The sequence below is a fragment of the Bos javanicus genome, chromosome 10 (genome assembly GCF_032452875.1).
Source record: "Bos javanicus breed banteng chromosome 10, ARS-OSU_banteng_1.0, whole genome shotgun sequence".
Taxonomy (NCBI): Eukaryota; Metazoa; Chordata; class Mammalia; order Artiodactyla; family Bovidae; genus Bos; species Bos javanicus.
Genome location: NC_083877.1, coordinates 14,623,010 through 14,648,438, shown reverse-complemented (window position 1 = coordinate 14,648,438; position 25,429 = coordinate 14,623,010). Strand labels below are relative to the sequence as shown.

At 48.0% G+C, this 25,429-nt stretch overlaps 1 protein-coding gene and 1 long non-coding RNA gene across 3 annotated transcripts in view; one reads left to right on the top strand and one right to left on the bottom strand.

Annotated features, from left to right (window-relative positions):
* Positions 1 to 478: 478 nt before the first annotated feature.
* Positions 479 to 25,429, bottom strand: part of MAP2K5 (mitogen-activated protein kinase kinase 5) — a 271,699-nt gene continuing 246,748 nt past the window's right edge. For both annotated transcript variants that reach the window (XM_061430173.1, XM_061430172.1), the window contains one exon: positions 479 to 934. In XM_061430173.1, coding sequence (XP_061286157.1) covers positions 830 to 934 — 105 coding nt within the window. In that variant the 3' untranslated portion in view covers positions 479 to 829. The remainder of the gene's footprint in view (positions 935 to 25,429) is intronic.
* On the top strand, positions 7,155 to 25,424 carry LOC133255678 (uncharacterized). Its single transcript, XR_009739010.1, has 4 exons — positions 7,155 to 7,230; positions 15,696 to 15,761; positions 18,863 to 18,940; positions 24,783 to 25,424. It is a non-coding gene; the product is annotated as an uncharacterized LOC133255678 (long non-coding RNA).

Below are 25,429 nucleotides of genomic sequence, written 5' to 3'. Positions count from 1 at the left end.
GAGCTGTGCTGAGGCTGGGGTGCAGGGCAGTGGGGGCCGACTCGCTGTGGAGAGGAGCTGGGGGCGGGGCTGGGATGGGAGGGAAGGGGGTGCCTCTGAGAACCACCCCAGCCCTTTTCCAGCTCTGGGTCTCCTTCACCCACGGCTCCAGCTCAGATCACCATGTTGGAGCCGGAGTTGGAGCTGGGATTGCTTGGCTCTCAAGGGTGAGGACAAACTCCAGCCCAGCAATGGCGCAGGGTGGGTGCTGGCTGGGCCACTCCGTGCCAGGTGGCTTGGTTCAGGGACCGCCACACCTCAGTTTTTAACCTGTGCAATGGGTTGGTCTGCGAGCCTCCTCAGAGAACTGGAGGAAGCACGTTGGGGGAGGGGCTGGCACTACCCCCCCCCACCCCCGCCCCTGCCATCCCTGCCCCACTCCCAGCCCTGCGTGGGCAACAGACACTCTGTGCAGCACGGCCCTCACAGGGGGAGGCGGTTACAAAGCAGTAATACTTTTATTCCCATCAGGGATGCTTACTGGGCCCGACCTTTTACAAAGAAGATGGTTAGGAAGAAGAAAGGGGGGCCAGGGTGTAGGGGCCTCCGTTTATGATGCCCCAAGCCCTCCACCCAAACCCTGCCAGTCAGGCTTCCAGACCCGAGGCAGGCGAGGGCTGGCTCTGCAGGGCGGGCCACCCTTGAGGGCTCCCTAGGCAAGGCCATCTGCCAGCAGTGTCGAAGGTGAGTCCGGCAAAGCTCTTTCGGTGCGGACAGCAAACGGAGAAGGTGCAACAGGTGGGTCTTCCCCTTGGTGACCAGTCCTGAGCTCTCAGCGTCCACCCCAGCCTCAGGGGGGGCCCTGCTGGCTCCGCCTCTCCTCCAGCGCCCTGCACACCCACATGGACACCACGGTGGCATTTCCGTCATTGAACTGCACGATGAATGGGTGGCCCTGTGGGGAAGAGGAGGAAGCTGTGACAGCCATTCCCTGGACTTTGCACGTCGCCTGTTCACTGCCTTCCTCAACAGCCCTGTGAGGTGAGGGCAGCTTCAGTCCCATTTTATAGCCTTGATCACTGAGGCCCAAGGCAGAGCAGTCTGGAGCCTGTCTGGGGCACTCACTGCAGCCCTCACATTCTACCTTCTCCTTAAACTCCAACCAGCCTGGAAGGTCCCCCAGGGTATAAACCTGTCTTAATTCCACACAGCCTGGCAGTTCCTCGGCCCAGCGTCACTCCCAACAGCTGGCAGGCAAGGCCGGGCACCAGAGCCGCCAGCGTTCCAGTCCAGTTGCTGCCCAGAAACCAGAGAATCATCTCGCCAGGGGCTACATCAAGCCCAGTTTTCTTTTGTTTCAAGCTCTCCTATGAACAAGCCACAGTCTATGCATGGAGGGAAGGCAAAGTGTCGGGGGTGCGGGGGCAGGAGGGATGTGCTGGCTCCTGCTGAGCAGCTGGGGGCTGGGGAGCAGACTCTGGAGTACAGCTGCCTCAGGCTCTAACTGCTTACCCACAGTCAGTCCCTCCCCTGCTGTCCAGGAGACAAGATCCCTCCTGATGATCTTAGGGCCTCCTTGGGAGTTCCCAGGAATGGTCAGAAAAAAGCAGGGGCAGCCACGGGTGGAAGGAAAACTGCAAAGCCTTCTCCTCTTCCCCAAGTGCTTGTCTGTTAAGCAGTGCTCGCGTGGCAGCGTCCTCCCCTACCAAACTCTGTAGCTCGAGACTCAGGGAGCCACGGTGGGCGAGCAGAGAGAATGGGGGCTCCCACACCCCCCAGCTCCTTTTCTCCCTCTGGCTTCAGCTCTCCAGCTCCAGCTGCCCTGCTCCGCCTGTTCTGAGCCCTCTCCCCCTCAACCCCCACTGCCCTCCACCAGGCTGGGCTTTCCAGGCAGCTTTCCCTATGAGCTCATCAGGAGACACTGGGTTGGGGCTTGGATGCCCAGACCCCATGTCTGTAGGAGCAGTCAAAGCCCAGGCTGGGGGAGGGAAGGGGGTTGCTTGGTCAGCCCCGAGATGTCCCTGGGACAGAAGAACCTCCAGGCTTCCACCCCCGCTGACACCATGCCCCTTGCCCGGTTTTCCCAGTTTGGGCAAGAAAACCCGCCCCTGGAGCACCCTGTGTGGGGCCAGCTCAGAGGCACCAGGAACAGTGTCCAAGGTGCAGGGAGGAAGGGAGCTCGGCTTAGAGGGTGCCAAGGCACCCAGGGCAGAGGCTCACGAAGATCACAGTGGAGCTGGGCCTGCAGCCCCGCCTGGCACCTTCTGTGATCTGCCTGTGGCTCCCAACACACCTGCAGGGCCCCCCCCAAGGGAGCAGGTGCCCCTGCAGACTGTAGCTGGGGAAGGAGGTGGGAAGTCAGGTTGGGTGGGCATCCCCCCAGGCCACACAAGCCTGAGCGGGGCTGAGGCAGGAGAGCCCAGGTGGGACTCTCTTGTGGCTCTCATATGTCCCCCATGTGTATAATCCCACCTCATGTGTGCCTGCCTAAATCAGCGCCCAGATAGAAGGAATTCCTCCTGAAGTCAGCGAGCACGTTTCCTTTTCAGGAGGCTCAGAGGAGGCAACCTTGTGCCCTTCTGAAGAACAAAGGGAGATGCTATGCTCAGGAGCCAATGGGCCCCTCCCCTGCAGCCCGGGGTGCACAGTGTCACTTTCCCAGAATGCCGGGTGACTTTGGGGGCCATATGCTGCATCTCTGCTATCATCTGTTCAGGAGCAAGCAGAGCGGAACCGCAGGAGGGGAGAGGGGAGCGTTCTCCCAGTTACCGCAAGGCTGAGGGCTGCGCTGCAGGAAGCATTTCGCCCAGGTGTCCCGGGAGGCGGACGAGGAGAGGGTGGGCATCCACCACTTTGGTGCAGATTCAGCCCCCTTCCTCTCCGACCCCCACCCCCTGGCTGGGACGGGACCCCCATCTCCTGTGTACCCCTGGGGCTTTACACCACCCTGTACGGCAGTGACTGAGACAAGTGGTTTTGTCCCCATCTACTGTTGATGGGTTTGGGGGGATAAGAAGAGGAATCGTAGAGGGAGAAAGAAAGGAGAGACACAGAGACGGAGGGGAGACCCCAGCCTCTCCACGCAGCCTGGGCTGTGACAGGTGAACTTGGGAACTGGAGACTGCCTGGTCCACCACGTGACTGGACGCGCCGAGACAGCCAGGACGTGGGGAGTGAGAGCGTGGAGAGTTGTCCAGAGGAAACCAGAGCAGAGGCGGCACTGGGAACGCGAGAGATCACGGCAGTCTGGGGGCATTTCTGCCTGCAGGGTCCAAGGGTACCTCAAGGTCTGGGAGGGAGGCGCTAAATCACACAGGTGGGCATGATAATCTCCACTTTGCAGATGAGGAAACAGGCCACAGGCTCATGGTTGACCTGTTCTGGCTCCCAGAGCTGTGACTGGATCACAAGTCTCTGAAACCCAAACCTACTGTCTGAGGCTTTTCCTGGGCTGCCTTGGGGTAGGCAGACATTGAGAGTCAATTCCTCCTTGCCTGATTTCTGCCACAGGATTCAGGCCTGTCTGACCAGAGGGGACTGAGACTGCAGGTCCTGACCCCTGGGAGAGTGGGGTCAGGGTGGTAGGTCACTCTTACTTGACTCTGTCCTTCCATCAGCCCTGGGTGGGAAGCAGGGTAAGTACACCATAACCCCATTTTACAGAAGAGGAAACTGAGCCCTGGAGGGAACATGACTCGTTAAGTGCTAGGGCTTCTGGTTGCTCCTCTGGTACATTCTCAGGGCTGGACCCCAGCCCCTGTGACCCCGCCAGCGTGTGGGCTCCTTTCCTCCCTACCATGTAGCAGATGCTCCTCCAGCCCCAGACGTGCATGAAGCAGGTATTCCTCACGAGTTTAATGAGCAAACAAAAGCTGATGCACGATGCTGGGAAAAAGCATGAAGATCACTCTGCCACCCTTAGGGGCCTCAGTTCCTAGGTAGCTCCTGACAGGCCCGAGCAGGTGCCTGCAACCACCAGAAGCCTGGAGGCAGATGGAAACTGCACACTGGTTAATAGCGAGTCCAGCACCCAGGACTGAGCGCTGTGTGCCAGGCCTTGCCAAGAGCTTAGTCCCGATCCTCCCACCAGATCCCCAAGCTCACTGCGGAGGTGCACATGGCCACCTGGCAGATGAGGAAACAGACACTCAGGGACCTGTGTGAAGTCACGGAAGCCAGGGCTGGGCTGGAAGCACCACCTGGGTCTCTGGATGCCAGATGCCATGCTCAGGACCGCATGCTCTCCTACATCTATGGCATGAGGGCTGCCCTCACAGGCCCCTCCTGGGGTTTCTGTGTGGCCCCCTGCACGACACCCTCTGCAGTACCTGGGTAAATGCACACCCCGCCCCCTCTCCCAGGCAGAGGAATCCAGACATGGACAAGTTGTCCAGCTCCCTCGGGCTGCCAGGACAACAGGAGCAGGGCGTGGCCCACCCGCTGCTGCCAGAACACCCACACGCCGCTCGTCGAGAGCATCTTCCACCCACAGTGACCGCCCAGACACCCAGGCCTCTGCTGCCCGCACAGTGTGTGTGTGAGCGGTCACTCTGCAGGCTGGAGCCACCGACAAGCTCACTGGCCTCTGTACCAGGCAGTGGGAGCCACTCTCATTTCCCGGATTCTCTCAGGGCCGATTGCAACCATTAAACCGGCGAGGGCTGAGGTAAAATGGACCACAAACTCCGCCACAGAAGATGGAGGCATAATGAAGGGGAGAGGATGGGACCGTGAGAGGCAGGATGGATCCCAGGGTGGGGCACAGCGGAGGGGCAGCGACGGGTCAATGACAAGCAAAGCCAGCGGGTCGCTGGGTGCGGACCTCCCACCACCGGGCAGATGGTGCTCCGGCAGCAACTCGTGACGAGGAACCGGAGCTCAAGGCGGTCCAGCACACCCTCCTCCACCTGGGCACTAGCGTCCAGGGCTTCGCTAGAGTTTGGCCCTCGACTTTGGTAATAACGGCCTAAATTTTTGCCCACTCGTGTCATCGTGATGAGACGCTTTCCTGATGGCTAACAGCATGACCCTCCCCCTATGGACAGCCCTCCATGCTTCTGCCAGAGGGGACGGAGAGGAGGGGTCCGGGTGCCCACCGCACGGGCACGAGGTGGACGTTTCGAACCTGCTGAGGTGAAGGGTGGCCTGAGGCTGACATGTCTGGACTCCCAGGACACTGCTCATTCACTGACACTTTGCTCTGTGACATTAGTTGGGCTTCAAGTTTCTTCCCAAATAGGAATTTACTCCACTGGGGTCTCCACACTTTGTTCCCTTGAATAACTTCCTAGAGAACTCTGTGCATGTGAATCATGCAATGCCTTGCTGGTGTGGCTGCCGCTCTGCCGCAGTGCTGGCAGGTAGCAGGTCCTCCATTAGCCGTGGGCCTGTGGCAGGTAAAGAATCCAATGTGGGAGGCCTGGGTTCGATCCCTGGGTCAGGAAGATCCCCCGGAGAAGAGAATGGCAACCCACTCCTGGATTCTTGCCTGGAGAATCCCATGGACAGAGGAGCCTGGTGGGCTACAGTCCACGGGGCCACAAGAGTCAGACACGACTGAAGTGACTAACACCCTGTTGCAGGAAACAGTGACCTGCCTGTCCTCTCTGCCTGCATCTGGTCACCGAGCCCCTGCTGTGGGCCAGGCCTGGGTTGCCTAAAATGGCCCTGAAGCCACCCAGCACCCTGTTTACAGACAAAGGAGACCAAGATGCCAACAGACACGACCTGAGCTAAGGTAACAGAGCTAGAAAGTGGCAAAGCTAAGGGCTGAACCCAGGACGGTGTTCTGCCATGAAGACACACCACTCTGCTCACTGAGGTTGGGCACAGCAAGTTTTAAATCCCTACTTTTTAAAAGAATATATGGAACAATATTATTTTTTATTATTATATATTTTATTAACCCCTTGAATAAGTTACCGAAGGAGGTACTATGTTCCCTCCACCCCCTATAACAACCCAGGCTTTATTTGTAGGAATGGGATAATAAATTCTGTGCCTGTTCATTTTTATGGTATATTATTTTTAACTGGGGCTTCCCTGACAGCTCAGTTGGTAAACAATCTGCCTGCAATGCAGGAGACCCCAGTTCCATTTCTGGGTTGGGAAGATCCACTGGAGAAGGGATAGGCTACCCACTCCAGTATTCTTGGGCTTCCCTTGTGGCTCAGCTCATAAAGAATCCACATGCAATGCCGGAGACCTGGGTTTGATCCCTGGGTTGGGAAGATCCCCTGGAGAAGGGAAAGGCTACCCACTCCAGTATTCTGGCCTGGAGAATTCCGTGGACTTAACTGGTAGTTTTTAACTGACAAACTAAAAAGAGAGTGGCAAAAAAAGGCAAACAGTGTCCTCCCTGATCCAAGTTGTATCAGCCACTTCTCACCAAGTAATTTACTTATTACTCCACAAGTCTATTTACTGACTATTACTTTAGGCCTGTTCTATAGACGGGGAAGCTAAGGCACAGAAAGGCTAAGGACTCTGTCCAGGGCCAGGGCGCTTGCACGTGTCCTCAGCCATCACACTGTCCTTCCTCATCAGCACCAGGGCTGGATGGTGGCGCCCACTCTGCAGGACAGCCAGCCATCAGAGCAGGCACCAGGGGTCTGCGTGACAACCCCAGCCCACCCGGTTCTCTGCTCCTTTTCTGTGGGTCTAGATTCTAGGGAAGCAGCAAAATGAAGATCCAGGATCTGGAAGAAATTTTCCAGAGCTACAGAGACCACACCCTAGAGAAAAAGTGAAAGTGAAAGTCACTCAGTTGTGTCCGACTCTTTGTGACCTCACAGACTATACAGTCCATGGAATTCTCCAGGCTCCCTCATTGCAGGTGGATTCTTTACCAGCTGAGCCACAAGGGAAGCCCAAGAATACTGGAGTGGGTGGCCTATCCCTTCTCCAGTGGATCTTCCCGACCCAGGAATCAAACCGGGGTCTCCTGCATTGCAGGCAGATTCTTCACCAACTGAGCTATCAGGGAAGTGCCCCTCCTAGAGATAAGGGCAGCAATAATAAACAGGATGCGTGGCAGCAGACCGCACCCCACACCTAAGATCTACTCTGTGAGGCCTTTATTCCTGTCTCCTCTCAAGGGGCGCCATCTCTTCCGGAACAAGGGCACACACTTGTTCCGCTGTGCGTTATCAGCATTTGAGCCCACCTTATCCTAGCACGAGACTAGAAACCTCGAGAACGTGCGGTGCTGATCACTGAGGAACCACCAGGAGAAGTTATCTGGATTGACAGGTACGTTATACTGCTTCCCAGGAGCCTGGCGCTAGGTTGGGATGTGCAGCAGGTTGGGTGGGCAGGCCTGGGGAGAAGGTTCCACAAGCTGAGGCTGCTCTGGACTCCCCAGACCATAGGGCTTTTCTTTCTCTGGAGGAGCCCCAGGCCAACAAGGCACGTCCTGGCCCACCAAGGATGCTGCACAGGGCACACCACCAAGGATCCATGAGTTAGTTCAAGCAAGTGAACCACCCCCTCTCCTCCCACCAAAAAGCAAGCCAGCCTGGCTCAAGTACAAAGCCCAGGTAAGTCCAAAATGAAGAGTCCAACACGAGCCACAGGACCAGTCCAGCCATCAGGCAGGCCCTCTAAGAGGTGATGTGAGAGGCCAGAGGGGCCCTCTGGTCAGCGCACTGCCCATCACTTCACCTTTCTGCTCTGGGCTTGCCAGCCGTACTTGAAGGCTCCCTGTGTGTCCCTTTAGGATCCAGCCCTCGTGGCAGGGGTAACACTTCAGTCCCTTCAATTATGGAGAAGTGGTGGGAGGGGATGGGACCTCAGAGACCAGCAGGGCCATAGAGGGTGAGCTGTGTTGGGGTTTCCACAGTTTGATTCAAATCATTAAGATATTTTAAGCTATATTTGTTTTTAAAAAACTAATTAAAAATAACATATACACTCAACTATCTTCAAGTCTTCAATGCTACCTGGAATACTGGCTGTGTGTTACCCAACACTGTGATGGTAACTGGAGCTATCTTCTATAGCTCCTCGGACAGGTGGTCTTGTTAGATCTTGTTAGACCGGTGCATATTACTGACTGCTAATACATGCGCTGACGCCTAGGAAGGCTGGGCTGGTGCACTGGGCACCTGAAAGGACTCAGGGCTGTGGTGTCCACTTACTGGAGCCAGTGCACTGAGCCTACAGAGCATGTCAGCCCGGTGGCTGGGCACACGATGCCCAACCGGGGTGTGGGTCAAGCCTTCCAGTGGTGTCAGCTCCTACAGGCTTTGAATCCCTCTTCTCTGGCCTGTAGACTTATTGTAAGCAATTCATATGAACAGCAGCTAGCTACTGTCAGCAACTAAACTCTAACACTTTTCTGCTATTCCTTTTTTAAGCTTCTACATAGGTTTAAAAGATGCCTAAGCTGGGAGGACAGTTGGAGGAGTCTGGATTTCCTTGATATGAGGCTTCTGAGACAGTGTCAGAGATAAGTGGGATGCTGATGCAGATACTAGACTGCAACCATCACCTATGACCCCAGTTCTCAGATTTTTGTGTCCTTCAAAAGAGGTCTCACGCCTTTATAAAGAGGTGCCTTTAATGAATACTAACACATTCATGGAGAAGGCAATGGCACCCCACTCCAGTACTCTTGCCTGGAAAATCCAATGGACGGAGGAGCCTGGTGGGCTATAGTCCATGGGGTCGAAAAGAGTCAGACACGACTGAGCGACTTCCCTTTTACTTTTCACTTTCATGCACTGGAGAAGGAAATGGCAACCCACTCCAGTGTTCTTGCCTGGAGAATCCCAGGGACGGCGGAGCCTGGTGGGCTGCTGTCTATGGGGTCGCACAGAGTCGGACACGACTAATGCGACTTAGCAGCAGCAGCAGCAACACATTCATGCTAACAAAAAAAAAAAGCTACTTTTCCCCTATATTAATAATGAGATACTGCATTAGTTTTACACAATAAAAAGCTTTCCACTGCTAAAGATTCAAAACTAGCAATCTAATCCCTACTTACCCTGAAGACAACTTCAGATTAGAAAAGTTAAACAACTTTTGGAAAAATGCACACTGTCCAATGTCTGCTAAACTGCTGACAAGGGCAGGGCAGTGGGCAAGCCTATATAATATTAATTTTTTTTTAAGAATTTTTTTTTTTTGATGTGGACCATTTTTAAAGACATTACTGAATTTGTTACAGTACTGTTTCTATTTCATGTTTTGTGTTTTGGCCATGAGGCATGTAGGATCTTAGCTCCTTGACCAGGGACTGAACCTGCCCCCTGCACTGCAAGGTGAAGTCTTAACCACTGGACCCCAGGGAATCCCTAGTATTAATTAGCATACATGAGATAGTAAGTCATGCTCCTCCTGAGGGTCTGCTTCCTTCAGGGTGGGTGTGCCTGCACTAATCAACAGGTGGTGTCTGAGACGAAGGTGGCCAGGACTGAGGCTGCAGTAGGGGGTGGAGGGGAGGTTCCTCAGGAGTGACTCAGCAGGAAGAAGCTGAGGCACCACCATAGCAACTCTTGCATCTGCCCCCATGTCAGGTAAGGCAAGGGGTCCTGGCCTGAGAGTCAGTGGGCCTCCTCTTGCCAGCCCGGGAGTCTTGGAGGCTTGGGAAAGGCCACGATGGCCTCACTTATAGAAGAGAAAATACTCCAGGGCACCTCCATTTCCTTGGCTTCATCATCCCACATGGAGGGACTTGTGTTGTCATTATACTTCTCCACCCTATCCCCGGGGAGGAGGAGGAGTCAGGCTGGCGGGAAGTATGCAGCAGGCCCAGCCCAGGGGGTCTCCTGCCCACAGAAGGGCTGGGTTCTGGCCTGCCCTCTTCTGGCGAGCTCCCAGGCAGGCTCCAGACTGCTGTTCACCTCTGATGGAGCTCTGTGGGCAATTCCCAGCAAGGCCCAGCACATCAGCACAGCCTTTGACTCAGATTGCATAGAAGGAGAGCTGATGCTTCCTTTCTGCCATTTCCTGAGTCTTATTTCCAAGCTGGGTTTGAACACGGGGAGGCTGCTGGCTGGCCTTGTCACCCTACTGAATATCTCTGCTCCCTCTGCCTCCGGGCTGGGGTAGGAAACTGCCTGAGTGCAGACAGGCTTCCCAGACACACACTGAGTAGCGTGATGGGAGGCTACTATGCTTCCATGTAGAATACACCTAGGGGAGCGGCAGTGAGATGAAGGTATGAGCCTTGCCTGTCAGCTCGTGTGGAATCTCACCGTCTGCCTAGCCCAGCTTACCTGGGCCAATGCCCTGCTGCAAAGCTCTCAGAGGCAAGGCGTTGGTCCTGAGACTGTGCTTTCTCAGCCTCTGATTCCTAAAGCTGGGGGTGTGGGTTCCCTTCTAGCCTTTAATTTTCTTTGAAATGAAGAAATGATCCTCAGCTGTGACATGCAATTTCAATCACCCTTCCTGAGTTTATTCTTCACAAATACCACGGAAATAGATGTTTCTTTCCAAATATTCAATTATTAGCAGCAAACTGCTTACCTCTAGCCACCCTAGACTGTACGTGAGGCACCTAAGGGGGTCAAGGTGAGATCTGCTTTCACCTGAGCAGATCTATGTGTTCCTACACAGGGTAATTGGCCAGGAAATGGCCCATCGAGAGGGCAAGGTGTTTTCAGAGGCTCCGCCAGTCATTCTAGGGCCTATGCTGACAGGGCAGCCCCAGGACCAGAGCAGTGTGGTGGAGGAGAGGGCACAGGGAAATTGCAGTGGGCCACTGTGAAGGGAAAGGAGTGGGTGTGTATGTGTGTGCCAGTACCCGCGAGTAAATGTTGGAGGAAGTGGATCCATGTGGGTGGCAGAAGGTGCCCCCTGCCCATCTAGAGGGGTTGTGGTGGCTGCCCTGTAGAGAACTCAGACAAGATGGGTGAGCAGGAAGAGCAGGGAGCATGCTGGCTATCCCAGTCAGTCTCAGGCTGAGCAGATACCCAGAGAAGTCAGGACCGGAGGATGCCAGAGGGAGAGTGGGGTTCTTGCTCCAATAATGCTGAGGCCTCCTATCTGAGAGGCTGATTCTGCAGCAGGTCCAAGCAGTGAATAGGGCGGCCAATTACAGGCGTCTGGATGTTCAGGGTTTGTCTTCTGGTGTGATGGGCTGTGTGGTGGCGGTTTACAGACACAGTGCTCAAAAGGACGGTTCCCTCCTGTCCTCTTTTGTTCTTACCTTTTGAGATTTGATGTTTAAACTCTGAGACCTTGGCTCTCTCTGTGTATATACGCATATGTGGGCATGTGAGTGGGCAGAGGGGAGGGAAGAGACAGCAAGTTCCATCACAATTTCTGGCACAGAGTGGGGAGCTCAGTGAGCTTGTTGAACAAAACAGAATGGACTGATTCTGACAGTGAGAGAATGAAGAGATGGGGAGAGACCAAGCCTACAAGTCCTCTCTCTACAAACTCCCAGTCAAGGAACATTTTACCAAAACCATAACAGATGAATTTGTAAGAAAGGAAATCTGCAAGTGCCAAAAATGAAGAGGAAACGGAAAACCTCTTCAGTAAGGGTGCGAGTTGAGGTCTTGTGGCCCTAAGGGAGGCTATCAGTTCCAGGAATGCAGTACCTGGAAAGTGTAATACTAAGTGGAAACAGGAGACAAAGTCCAGCTGGGGAGCTGGCCTAGGACCCTGGGCAAAGCTGGGACTGCAGAAAGTCTGCCCATGAGCAAAGGGGATGCTGTGTAAGGTGACTCTGAGCCTTGTGCACTTTGGGGTCCTATGTACCACTGCTCTGGTCTGAGAACACAAGGCTGATTAACCTAACATAACATTGATATTGATCTAGCAATACTCTGGAGTATCTCTCAGGAGCAAATGAAAACACATTCTGAGGCAGTACTTCTGGAACACAATCATTTCCACAGCAATAAGCCTCATTCAGAATGAGCTTACAATAAAAATTCTAAAACACGTGAGCAAACAATTAGGCATGGACAAGAGTCAGCAGACACAACATGCAGGAAGATTACAGCTCTCAGAACCAAGGTGATAGAAAATAATTGGAAAGAAAATGCAAAACAATGTACAGTTGAAAAGACTAAAGACATAAAAGAAGTTGAAACACTAAGAACAAGATATTATGAAAAAGAGAAGAGAGATTTGAAAAAGAATCAAATATAACTTATAGAAATAACACGTGTGGTGAGTGGGAAAAACAAAAGAAACTCTCCATAGATGAGCCAGACAGCAGGCTGAATACAGCTGAGGAGAGACTTAGCAAGCTGGAAGAATGGTCTGAGAAAAGTATCCAAAGCACTACTCAGTACTGACAGATAAGCAAAAAATAATTTTTTAATGTGAAAGAGAGAGACCCAGAGGAGAGAATGAGAAGAGACAAGACACAGTGGCAGATGGGAAATATTCAAAGAGACAACATCTGAAAATTTTGAGAACTGATGAAAGATATGAATTTTCAGATTCAAAAATCAAAATGATCTCCAAGTAGAATAACTATACAAAAATCTATATCTAGACAAATTGTGGGGAAACTGCAGAACACCAGGAACAGAGATGGGAAAAGCCCCCAGAGAGAAAGACCATGGTAACTGGGCAGCCAGCAGATTCTCACCAGCTAGTGGAGCAGCCTGGAGAAGGAAATGGCAACCCACTCCAGTGGAGAATTTTTGGAGACCTGCCTGGAGAATTCCGTGGACAGAGGAGCCTGGTGGGCTGCTGTCCATGGGGTCACATAGAGTTGGACATGACCGAAGTGACTTAGCATGCATTCATGCACTGGAGAAGGAAATGGCAACGCACTCCAGTATTCTTGCCTGGAGAATCCCAGGGACAGAGGAGCCTGGTGGGCTGCCACCTATGGGGTTGCACAGAGTCAGACACGACTAAAGTGACTTAGAAGCAGCAGCAGCATGGAGAATCCAGATGAAAACAGAGTCAAGGCTCTGGGGAAACTGTCAATCTAAACTCTTAAATCCAATTGAACTAACAATCAAGAGTTAGGGCAGAACTTCCCTAGAAGTCCAGTAGTTAGAATTTTGAGCTTTCACTGCTGAGGACTGGGTTTAATCCCTGGTTCAGGAACTAAGATCCTACAAGCTGTGAAGTACAGCTCCCCCCAACCCCCAGAAAAGAGGGCAAAGTGAAGATAATCCTAGAACAAAAGACAGAACTCTTAATGTACTTCCAAAAGGAAAAGAAACTTCAGGAGAAGGAAGTAGGATGCAACAGGAATAGGAACAGATAACTGGTAAACACATGGATAAATATCAACAGGTATTGATTATACAAAATGAGAACAAGAGTAATGACTAATTGTGAAGACTAAAAACGATGCCAATGAAATCCTGGACATGAAAGAAGAAGGGACTGATCAGAAATTCTTAGTCTCCTTATATTCGGTGGAGTAAAGCTGAGGTTGAGGCTGCTAGCTGCCTGTCAATATCCATTCCTCCTTTTTCCTTAGTGATATGAATCCTAAGTTTAATAAGGAATAGAGCTGATGTTTGGCAGAAACCAACAAAATTCTATAAAGCAATAATCCTTCAGTTAAAAAATAAATTTAAATTAAAAGAAAACAAAACAAACACCACAACGGGAAAGCACACACACACACACAGAGGAATAGTGTCGTCCAGCAAAGCAGCCGCATGCCCAGCCTCCCTGGCAGCTAGCTTTTGGCCAGCGCCATGGAAGCCCGTAAGCGTGTGCTGATCCGCAGATCTGTCCTTAAACAAAGGAGTGTTTTGACCACTCTTCCTCATTCCTGTTGGCTAGAGCTCAAATGCCCCTTAACTAGAAAGGAACTGCCACCTAATCTGGGATACGTCCTGCCTGTCTTTATATGTGCGGGGAATATCCTGCTGTCATATTTAAGCTGTTGTTTATTTTAATCACGTGCAGTTAAAGCCAATTCTACCTAATATAAAGGTTAGGAGATTGAACCTAAAGCTGAATATTGTCGGGAAGGGGGTATATCTAGTGATTAACCTTTAGGCTTTGCTAAATTAAGTGAGAAACTTGGGGATAACCATTACAAGGCTAGAAATAGAATACAGTATCTAAACCGATGGGAAGACTAAAAAGAAAGAAAAAAAACCAATCTAATAGAGTAAAGAAAGGAGAAAAAAGAAGTCAGAAAAGCATTGTAGAGAGAAAACTACAAAACAGAAGAGTAGAAAAAAACATTTAGGTGTATCAATAAGCAATAAATATAAATGATTAAACTAATGAATTAAAAGAGTCAGATAAAATTAAAGACATCAATAGCAAAAGGCAGAGATTCATTTAAAACAAAAGAACACAGAAATAATGAAAACAAAGGGGCAGAAAAACATGTAGCAGACGAATACTAACCAAAAGAAGATTGCATATGTATATTAATATCAGACAAAAATAAAACTTAAAATATACTAGAGGTAAAGAGAGTCACTACATAAAGATAAAAGAAACCTTTTAAAATGAAGATATAGCACGTTGACACAGGCACCTAACATCACCACCTTAAAGAAAGAACTGACAAAATCGCAAGGAGAAGCAAAACCACACTAATAGTGGGAGACTTTAACACGGCTCTCTCAGTAATTGATAGATAAAGCAGGTAGAAAATTAGTGAGGACACAAAATATGTAAGTAACGCAATTCACAAATTTGACCTAAAGGATGTAAAAAGGACACTTCATTCAACAATTAAGAGAATCACATTCCTTTGAAGCAAAGAGAGTACAGTGAAAAAAAAAAACCACAGGCATTTCAACAAGTAACAAAGGTCTTTGTTATTTTGGTTGATATTATATCAATCATGCTCTCTGACCATGGGGCACAAAAAGAAGATAACAATCACAAGAGAACAAAACAACACTGAGTATGTGCGAACAAAAATACTTCTACATAATTCATGGGTCAAAAAAGAAATCCCAATTGAAACGGAAAATTACTTAGAAATGAATGACAGTGAAAATACTCTATATAAATATTTGTGGAATGCGGGTAAAGTCATGTATAGTTTTACATGGATATGTTAAGGAAAAAAAGATTGGAAATTTATGAGTTAAGTCAGTAAATTATAAATGGAACAAAAAGTAAATCCAAAGAAAACATAAAACAGCAGTAATAAAGAACAAAAAGAATTAGACATTAAAGAGATGATCAAATCAATAAAATACTGGTTCTTTAAAAAGGTTAGTAAAATAGACTAACTTCTGATAAAACTGGTAAAGAGAGAACAGAAGCAAACATTATTAGGGAATAAAAAAATGGTACATGCCCATAAATGAAGGAAAAAATTTAACATAGTAAGGGCATATCTTATGAATGATATGAGACCAACGCTGAAAATGTAGCATCACGGCTCCCCAGGAGGGAGAGGAGAGAGGGGAGAGGAGGTGTGTGAGGGCGGTGCTGGGGCAGTGGGCAGGGTGGCGATGCTGGTGACCTGGAGGTGTCAACAAGTATTGACAAATAGTCACCCTGGTAGGTTGTGAGCCCTGATACCACACTTCAAACTTTTAAAATGATTCTTATCTATTGCTTCATCTGATTTCAAGAAACATCCAATTAAGTAAAGGTGCTACCAAAATCCATCTCAGTAACAGCTTCTAGCTTCTCAGGAAGGAAAAACAACCTTTCACACAAAGACCGAATCTAAAGTGGAGATTTTTTGATGTTATCAAACCAACAAAATACCTTAAGGAAAAACTGCTAAGGACACCACATATTGAACTTTGGGGTAGATAACTGTAACTGAAGGGCCATCTTTTTTTTTTTTTTTTAAGGTTTCCAGCTATGATACCCCAGTTATCTGAGCTTCATTCAATTCAGTAGACAGGGTTGCTGCTGAGGTGAGTGTAGGGGAACCAGGGGACTGGCTGGGGCAGCCCTTTTGGAAAATCTGAAATAAAAGCATAACAAAGGGCAAAGTTACCAGGCCTAGCCTATAATACAGGATTGAAAATTACTAGTTACTCCAGAGTTTCTGCTTTCAGCAACCATTTCCTGAAACTGTCCCCTCCTTTTTTTTTTTTCCCCTAATGAAAATCCAAAACAAGGAAACAAGCCATTTGAAAATTCTGATCATTTTGTGTCCTGGCAGCAAATAAAAATCATCAATAGAACTTGCTTTTAGCCTTGAGCAATATTTTCTAAAACAAAACACAAAGAACCTGTGGTACTTAACTATTCTGCTATTGATTTACTGTGGTTTGCAAGGTAATGTTGAAGAAAATTAAATGTATGGAAGACTGAAATGCATTTTCTGAGGTGCTGAGCAGGGTAGCCTGTGTTTTCTGAGGCGGTGTCGCTGGCCATGCGCAGAATGCACGACTAAGGGAGCACACTTCATCTGATTACAAATAAGCTGGAGAAGCTCGTTGCCGCAGAGCTTTATGAAACCAAAGTCTGTTTTCACTGTTGAGAAGGACAAAGTTATTTAGTTGCAAGCTTGCTTCTTCTGCTAGTTATGCTCCAGTGTACAGGGAGGCTTCGATCAAATCCAATATGGATGTATTGAGTGGCTTCTGTGGGTCTGACTCTAAACCTGGTTTTTAAAGTCTAAGGACTCCCCTTTGGCACATTCATGGCTTATTAGGTCCCCAGGCCTTCCCTTGTGGCTCAGCTGGTAAAGAATCCGCCTGCAACATGGGAGACCTGGGTTCGATCCCTGGGTTGGGAAGATCCCCTGGAGAAGGGAAAGGTTACCCACTCCAGTATTCTGGCCTGAAGAATTCCATGGACTGTATAGTCCACGGGGTTGCAAAAGAGTAGGACACAACTGAACGACTTTCCCTTTCATTTCACTTTCAAAAAAACAAACAAAACAAACCTTCAACAAATAATAATGCAAAACAATTTTATGCTAATTACTGATTCAAGAGCAACGTGGTCATATTGTTTCAAACTTCAGCATTTACATGCAATCTTACGGAGCGGTGTATTTCCTGTTTAGTGAAATGGCCTGTTTTCAAATCTAGAGGCACTTTACAAACCTACAGGGCACTGTAAATTTGACTCCCTTACTTAAGACTAAGAATCTGAAAGTTACATTAAAACTTGAACGCTTTACTTTCAGTTAGCCCCTCAAGCCTTTACTTAGTCCATTTTCTTGCTGTTTAGACTACTAATGCTAACACACTTAGCTTCTGGTTTCTCAATCTAAAGCACAAAATAAACAGACAAATAGAGGAGGAAGAGCCGAGAGCTGTTAGAAAGGGAACAAGGGCAGGAGTACTAAGTGACCTCTATTAGCAACACTACACAGCAAAAACGAAACCAAGGAACCAACGTGGGATCATCCAGGGCAAGCACAATGGCCCTCCACATGTTAATATCAGGAGACGCTAGGCCAGCAGAATACAGCCAATGACTGTTCATGAAGACGGTCTAAGAACATTTTCTAAAAAGCAAACCCTGAGGCACATAATCCGTTTAAGAGGACAGGGAAGTGTACAATACATTTAAAACCTCTTGCCTGTAATCTTCCAGTTATCTGAATAATTTCCTTTATTTGGAGGTACTCATTTATGGAAAGTGGTGAATAGGAGACTTGCTGCCCTTTGCATTTTGGAAGGTCAGGATTAAACAGGGAAAAGCTCGCACTCTGGCTGCCTTTCAGTAGCACCGTGTGACATCACCAGGCAGACAAGCCTTCAGAACCTCTGAACTCAATAAAGACATATGGGGCCACTTAGGGCCCAAGTTTATCTTGGCTTCCTTTGGAGCAAGTTTGATTACTTCTAAGATTTATGGTCAAAGTGGAAGGGAAAAAACATACCTCACAGAGCAGATTTATAACCTCATCTTGTTTTTATAATAACATTAGGGATGACATCCTATGACAGAATCTTGGAATGACTGCAGGGAGACTTAGAAACTCAGTGAGAAGTTTTATATTTTGGGGGTTTGGAGCACTTTGTACTTCCAGGGGTCAGGGAGGAAAGGACCAGGGAAATGAGCCAGGGAGACAGTCAGAAGGTGAGTGTCAGCTGGTCTAATTTTCTGTGTCAACTCTGAAAATTAGATAAACAATGACAAACCAGGCTTTTTAAATGAACATGTCACTTCTGGTTTTCTTGATACAAGGTAACATTTTTCAAGTCCTGGTAGCCCTAAAGACAGATTTAACCCCTGAGAGGTTTCTGTTAAGTGTTCTAAAGCACCCACATCGAAACAAAAGGTTGAGTCCAACCCTACCACCCTTAAAAGAAAAACTAATTATCCTTGAAAGTTAAATACTCTTCTTCTAACAATTAAGGGGATTATGCCTAGAGCCAAAGGTCCAGCCTTCTACTGGACAGCCTTAGCAACTTTTTTTCCTTTCAGTCATCATCTTGGCTCTCTAGGGCAGCTCCTTTGATCTTTCAAACAGTGTTCTAAGCAGGGACTGGTTCCTTGCACCAACTCAGGGGAGCACAGACTGTTCTGGGTCCCCTGCTCCTATGTTATGAAGACATGGGGTAGGAGAACCGCTCTGGCCTACAATTTGGCTGTAACAAGGTCCCTGGTGGGGAGACGAAAGATCAGTGAATCTTTAATAGCTGCCCTCAGCGGCTTTGCTCTAAGGATATTTATTCAGTTGGAACATGTTGATTTGGAGAGAAAAATAAGTATAAATATAATTAGCAGCATCTGAGTAGAGTTCTTCATTCCACAAAGTGCTTTCAACCTCATCATCTAATTCAAATGTCACAGTAATGCCATGAAGTCTCAGGATGGCATTAGTGTCATTATCTACTTGTGGATTTGAAAACTAGGTTCAGAGAAGTTAAGTGATCTGGCTAAGGTGGCAGTGGGATCTGAGCTGGACATCAGCTCCAAAGCCTGTGCTTTTTGTTAGGTTTGTTAATATGTTTTGTTATAGTATAATATATGATAACAGCAATATAACAGCCAATGGTTGTGAGCACCTATCCCATGTCAGATACTAGCCAGGTGTTTTCATTTACAGCATTTCCTACGATCTCCAGTCACCTGTCAGAAGAGACGTGGGCCTACTTTACAGCAAAGATACTGATGCTCCTAGGTGGTAAGCCCTGTGCTTCAGGCTGAAGTCTCAATACTGGCTGGAACCCAGGCTCTTGGACTTCATATTCTTTGCCCACACTCTAGAGCTTGCAGCAACAACCCCCAACTCCCCCACCCCTGACCTCCTGCATTCCATACAAAGCACATAAGCCACGGTCTGCCCTGGATCAAAGTACAGAACAGGTCTTTTAAGGTTCTCTGACCCCAGCCTTGCCTCATCCCTGAATTCTAATGTCTTTTTCCTTTCTGATGTAGTAGAGTCTCCTTTTCTAAAGTGTCCCAAGGTTCAAAACTACCTCTGCTGCCAGCTTACTGTTGAGAAGAAAACTATCTGATTACACCAACTCACAGGATGGTATGAATAACTAATAAGAGCATTGGGGCTATATGCATTTGAAAAGAGGACACCTGCCCCAGTCCAGCTGCATCTCTGATATCTCAGGTGATAAGAGTTCTGGGTGTGAGGAGCTCTGTCTATGTGGGCAGGTAATTTCCCTGTGGTTTCCAGGGGCCTGTGAAGTTCACTCTCCATCATGCAGCTTTTCCCCCTCGCTCTGGAAACTCTGTGCTCTGTACAACAGGAGAACATCACCAACTGCACAGGAAGGCCATGGTCTGCCCTGGACATCAGGAAGGCTGTGTGTAGGAAATGCCCAGCACAGAGGCTATGCTGGAAACAGCTCTATAGTCGTGACTATCAGTGGCCTGGACTTGTTTTTTTCTAAGGACATTTTTGCAATGCCTAACACATACTCAGTGCTAAGTCTGGAAGACCGAGACCGGCTCTCCTGACAGCTGCACACGGTGTGGGTGGACAGGCAGAGGGGGTCTGGCTCTCCATGTAGGAAGGACTCTCACCACTCACTGAGCTGCCTCTCTCCTGAGCCTCAGGCCTAAAGACCCAACTTGCTCCCTCATTTAAAACGGGAATGAGCTGACTTCCCTGAGTTCAGAATTGCGTGTAACTAAAACACAAAACAGAAAAAAAGGAAACCCAACTGTTGCACTCGGTCGTGCACAGCCTATAGACAAGACGGCAGTGCCCTCAGACAGCATTTCAAATACAGTTTATTAGTGTGTGATATGAAAAGGGTATTTTTATTGCATGATATAATGCAATGGGACCTTGGGCGCTCTGTGGAAAGACCTCACACTCAGAAGTGTAATGAACCCATAGTCCCCAAAACATTATACTGTACATTAACCTATCATTAATGGCACGTTAGGGCTAGGGGCATTGCACGCTTGCTGGTCAGGGCTCCATCAGGGCAGTGTTGAGAAAACCGCACAGTCTTCCCAGGCTTAAAGCAAATAGAGAAAATAAATTTTCCTGATGTCTACAGGCAGCTTTAACGGAAGTTCAATCCCAGCTCTGCCTTGCAATTTCCAAGACTGCTTTCTTAAGAGAGGAAGATGCACAATTGAACAAAAGAAGGAAACGAGCCTTCTGCAGTTCACCCACAGCTATATGCCCCATAACCCCAATGTGGGCTAGACAAGGTCACAAGCAGAGAGCGCCTCTGGTAGCAGTGCAGAAGCTGCCCGTGGGACACTCAGGCCAGAACCTCAGTCTCCAGAGGCAGAAGGGATCTTGGCGACTGTGTACCTACCTCCCTCACTCTCTAGATGGGGAAATCAAGGCTCAAAAAGATAAAGGAACAGACAACCTATCCAAAAGAAAAATGCGCACACTATGTGAAAAAAATACTGATGGCCAATAAACATGAAAAAAAAAAAACTTCATGCTTAATAAAAAGAATGCAAATGAAAACAACTGAATATCATTTATCACTGATCAGACAGATGAAGATTAATGTCTAATACTTTAGTAGCAAAAGAGGTGAATGCTCAGTTGTGTCCAACTCTTGGCGATCCCATGGACTGTAGCCTACCAGGCTCCTCTGTCCATGGAATTCTCAAGGCAAGAATATTGGAGTGGGCAGCCATTCCCTTCTCCAGGGGATCTTCCTGACCCAGGGACAGGACCCACATCTGCATCACAGGTGGATTCTTTACTGCTGGGCCACCTGGGAAGCTCTGAAAGAGGTGAGGGGGAATTGCAATTCTCATATCCATTTTGTAAAGGTGTATGTATATATATAGAAAGATGGTCACCAGCTTAACAGCCAAGGTCTGGAAATCACCAAAATGTTTTATGGCAGGGTCCTGGTTAAATAAATATGAAACATCTATATAATGGAACACCATGCAGCATAAAACAGAATGAGGCAGACTTTCATGTGATATGGAAAGATCTCAGATCTCAAAGATATAAGCAAAAAAGTAAGGTACAGAACAATAAAATTAACAATTCTTGAAGGACACACAAATTACTATTAATAGTGCTTAATTCTGGAGAGTGGGGCTGAGGGTGTATTTTGCATCCTTCTGTACTCTTTGAATTTTTAAACAATTTTAACACTAGTTTTAGAAAGTCAATGATGAGAGCAGGAGCAAACATTTTGGGGGAATTTATTTCCTAACTTCTATGCTAAGTGATTTATGCACTTTATCTTGTCTGGATTTTCACACACAAAAAAGCAGTAATTTGGTCACTATTATCCCTTTCTATAAGGGCTTCCCTCGTGGCTCAGATAGTAAAGAATCTGCCTGCAATGAAGGAGACCTGGGTTTCATCCCTTGTTTGGGAAGATTCCCTGGAGAAGGGAATGGCAACCTACTCCAGTATTCTTGCCTAGAGAATTCCATGGACAGAGGAGCCTGGCGGGCTACAACAATCCTTGGGGTCACAAAGAGTCAGACATGACTGAGTGACTAACACACACACATCCCTTTCTGTAATGTGGGAACTGAAGTTTTGAGGGATAAAATAATTTGTTCAAGGTGACCTTATTGCCAATCTACTTTCAATAATGAAACAGAGAAAAATCTTTCCAGATTCTGATGCTGCCCATGACCACCTTCCTGGGGAAAGCTGGGAAAGCTTGCCTTACCCTACCTGTGGTCAAGGAGGAAGGCAAGACAAAAAGACTGCTGACTTTGAGATGGAATTGAGTTTCTGGAAATATCCAGTCTCCACATCACAAAAGGAGATGGGCTGAGGGACCCTAGGCTACCCACACTGTTCAAGTAAACAACGCTTGGCAACCAGGGCTTGAACACATGAAGGGAAGTATTTCCCCAATTAAACATGAAACGACTTCAAAGGAAACACAGCAGGCACTTCATGAATGAAGAGGCAGCTGTCTGAAACCAGCAGAATCACAAGGCGAGAGTGGGGGCCAGGAAGGAGGGGGCAACGCCACGCCTTAGGACTCTGCGCGGAATCGTGACGCTGCTTCAGAAGTTTGCTCTGTTTCCCATTCCTCCATTCTCCCCAATAAAAGAGTCTTGTTATTGTTGGATAACAGACTTTGCAGCAACATTTTAAAATGCTAGATTTTATTTGTCCTAGGGTCTGCCAACACACACTGTAATTAAAATGTTGATTAGTAAACAGTTTAAATATATGACAGACAATGCAGTTAAAGCCTACAGTTAGGTCAATATGTGATTGAGAATTGCCATTTAAAAAATCTCATTTAAATTTTGCATACATTAATCACTACCATACTTCAAGGTTCTGATATCCACCTGACTACAATATTAAAATAAAACTTGCTGCCCCAGGGAAATCCTACTTATTCTTAATTGTTTCGAGGCTTTGATGGGCTTTTAATCTAAGATTAATTTATGCAATTTTAAATAACTCTTCTTATGATTAATAAGCTTGAAAATTAAAAGGAGTCTAAAGCAATTATAATGAGCATTTGGTCATAACCTCATTAGAAGAAGGAGTGAAGGATACAGCTCTGGAATTCTTACAAGACTACAATTTAAGGTTACTTTTAGAGAAGTCAAACGTAGTTCCTGAAATTGCAAAGGCAGGTTAGCAAAGGTCACTGTTAAAATGACGGCTAGCTAGATTAGCATACTAATGATTTTCTCTGATAGTGACAGAAAGGACACTGAAAAGAAGATGCAGAAAGAGAGACAAATGACATGCTGCCAAGAAGCCACAGGCTCTGAACTGGGTTTCCTGTTATTCTGGCTGGAGAACTTCATGGAATTTCAGAAAGAGCCAGGGGATTAGAACATCCCTATTTATAAATCAGTTTCAGTAAGAGAGTCTGATCCACATGGAGCAAGCAGAGATCAGTCCTCTGTAGCCTGTTTGCCTGTTGTGCTGAGGTCACTGCCTTGCCTTGGATAGCAAGGAGATCAAACCAGTCAATCCTAAAGGAAACCAACCCAGAATACTCATTGGAAGGACTGATGCTGAAGCTCCAATATCTTGACCACGTGATGTGAAGAGCCGACTCACTGGAAAAGACCCTGATGCTGGGAAAGATTAAGGGTAGGAGGAGAAAGGGACAACAGAGGATGAGATGATTGGATGGCATCACTGATTCAATGGACATGAACTTGGGCAAAAACTCTGGGAGATAGAGAGGGACAGGGAGGCCTGGTGTGCTGCAGTCCATGGGGTCATAAAGAGTTGGACATGACTTGGTGACTGAACAATGACAACACTGCCTTGCCTAAGAACTAACAATGGCTTCCTGCAGCTGCAACTCCTCAATGGTGTGCAAAGCCCTTCCGGAGCTGGCTCTCTGCTGAGCTACCCCTTCCTTTTCAAAAAAAATTTGTTTTTTATGTGACCCATTTTTAAAGTCTTTATTGAATTTGTTATAATTTTGTTTCTCTTTGGGATTATTTTTGGCTGTGAGGCATGTGTGATCTTAGCTCCCTGACTAGGGATCCTGCATCCTCTGCATTGGAAGGTAACGTCTTAACCGCTGGACCGTCAGGGATGTCCAGAACCACCATTTTTTAATTTCTATTTTCAAACAAATCCTACAGGTCTGGCTGGAGCTGAGATGTGTCCTCTGACCACCCTCACACTCCCTGTCCTGAGCCTTCGCACCAGCAGGCACATCAGCAGCACACAGCCCACCCCGTATTTTCTAGATGTCTCCTCTGGGTGTGTCCAGTCTGCTCCTTGAAGATCTGGATGTTTCTTACATTTCTTTTGAGCCCATCACAGCACCTCACAGACAGCACATTCTTGTTCCTTAACTGTTGCATAATAATCCCTCCAACAAGATGTTCACAATACTGATACTAGAGGACTGACACAAAAAGTTAAGGCTTTACAATGACTGGGGAAGAACAACTCACAGAGATCTGTCTATCTCTAGTTCAGTTCAGTTCAGTCGCTCAGTCGTGTCCGACTCTTTGCGACCCCATGAATCGCAGCACGCCAGGCCTCCCTGTCAATCACCAATTCCCGGAGTTCACTCAAACTCATGTCCATCAAGTCGGTGATGCCATCCAGCCATCCCATCCTCTGTTGTCCCCTTCTCCACCTACCCCCAATCCCTCCTAGCATCAGAGTCCTTTCCGATGAGTCAAGTCTTCGCATGAAGTGGCCAAAGTATTGGAGTTCAGCCTCAGCATCAGTCCTTCCAATGAACACCCAGGACTGATCTCCTTTAGGATGGACTGGTTGGATCTCCTTGCAGTCCAAGGGACTTGCAAGAGTCTCGTCCAGCACCATAGTTCAAAAGCATCAATTCTTCGGTGCTCAGCTTTCTTCACAGTCCAACTCTCACATCCACACATAACCACTGGAAAAATCATAGCCTTGACTAGATGGACCTTTGTTGGCAAAGTAATATCTCTGCTTTTCAATATGCTATCTAGGTTGGTCATAACTTTTCTTCCAAGGAGTAAGCATCTTTTAATTTCATGGCTGCAATCATCATCTGCAGTGATTTTGGAGCCCCCAAAAATAAAGTCTGACACTGTTTCCACTGTTTCCCGATCTATTTCCCATGAAGTAATGAGACCAGATTGAGAGGAGCTACCCCATGTCCAAGGTCAGGGGAGGCAGCCGAGAGGAGCAACCTCACGTCCAAGGAGCGGTGGCTGCGCGGGCGCAGTAGGGCCGAGAGGAGCTATTCCATGTTCAAGGTCAGGAGGGGCAACCTTGTCCCAGGTAAGGAGCAGCAGCTGCGCTTTGCTGGAGCAGCCGTGAAGAGATACCCCACATCCAAGGCAAGAGAAACCTAAGTGAGACAGTAGGTGTTGCGAGAGGGCATTAGAGAGCAGACACACTGAAATCATACTCACAGAAAACTAGTCAATCTAATCACACAAGGACCACAGCCTTGTCTAACTCAGTGAAACTAAGCCATGCCATGTGGGGCCACCCAAGACAGGTGGGTCATGGTGGAGAGATCTGACAGAATGTGGTCCACTGGAGAAGGGAATGGCAAACCACTTCAGTAGTCCTGCCTTGAGAACCCCATGAACAGTATGAAAAGGCAAAATGATAGGATACTGAAAGAGGAACTCCCCAGGTTGGTAGGTGCCCAATATGCTACTGGAGATCAGTGGAGAAATAACTCCAGAAAGAATGAAGGGATGGAGCCAAAGCAAAAACAATACCCAGTCGTGGATGTGACTGGTGATAGAAGCAAGGTCC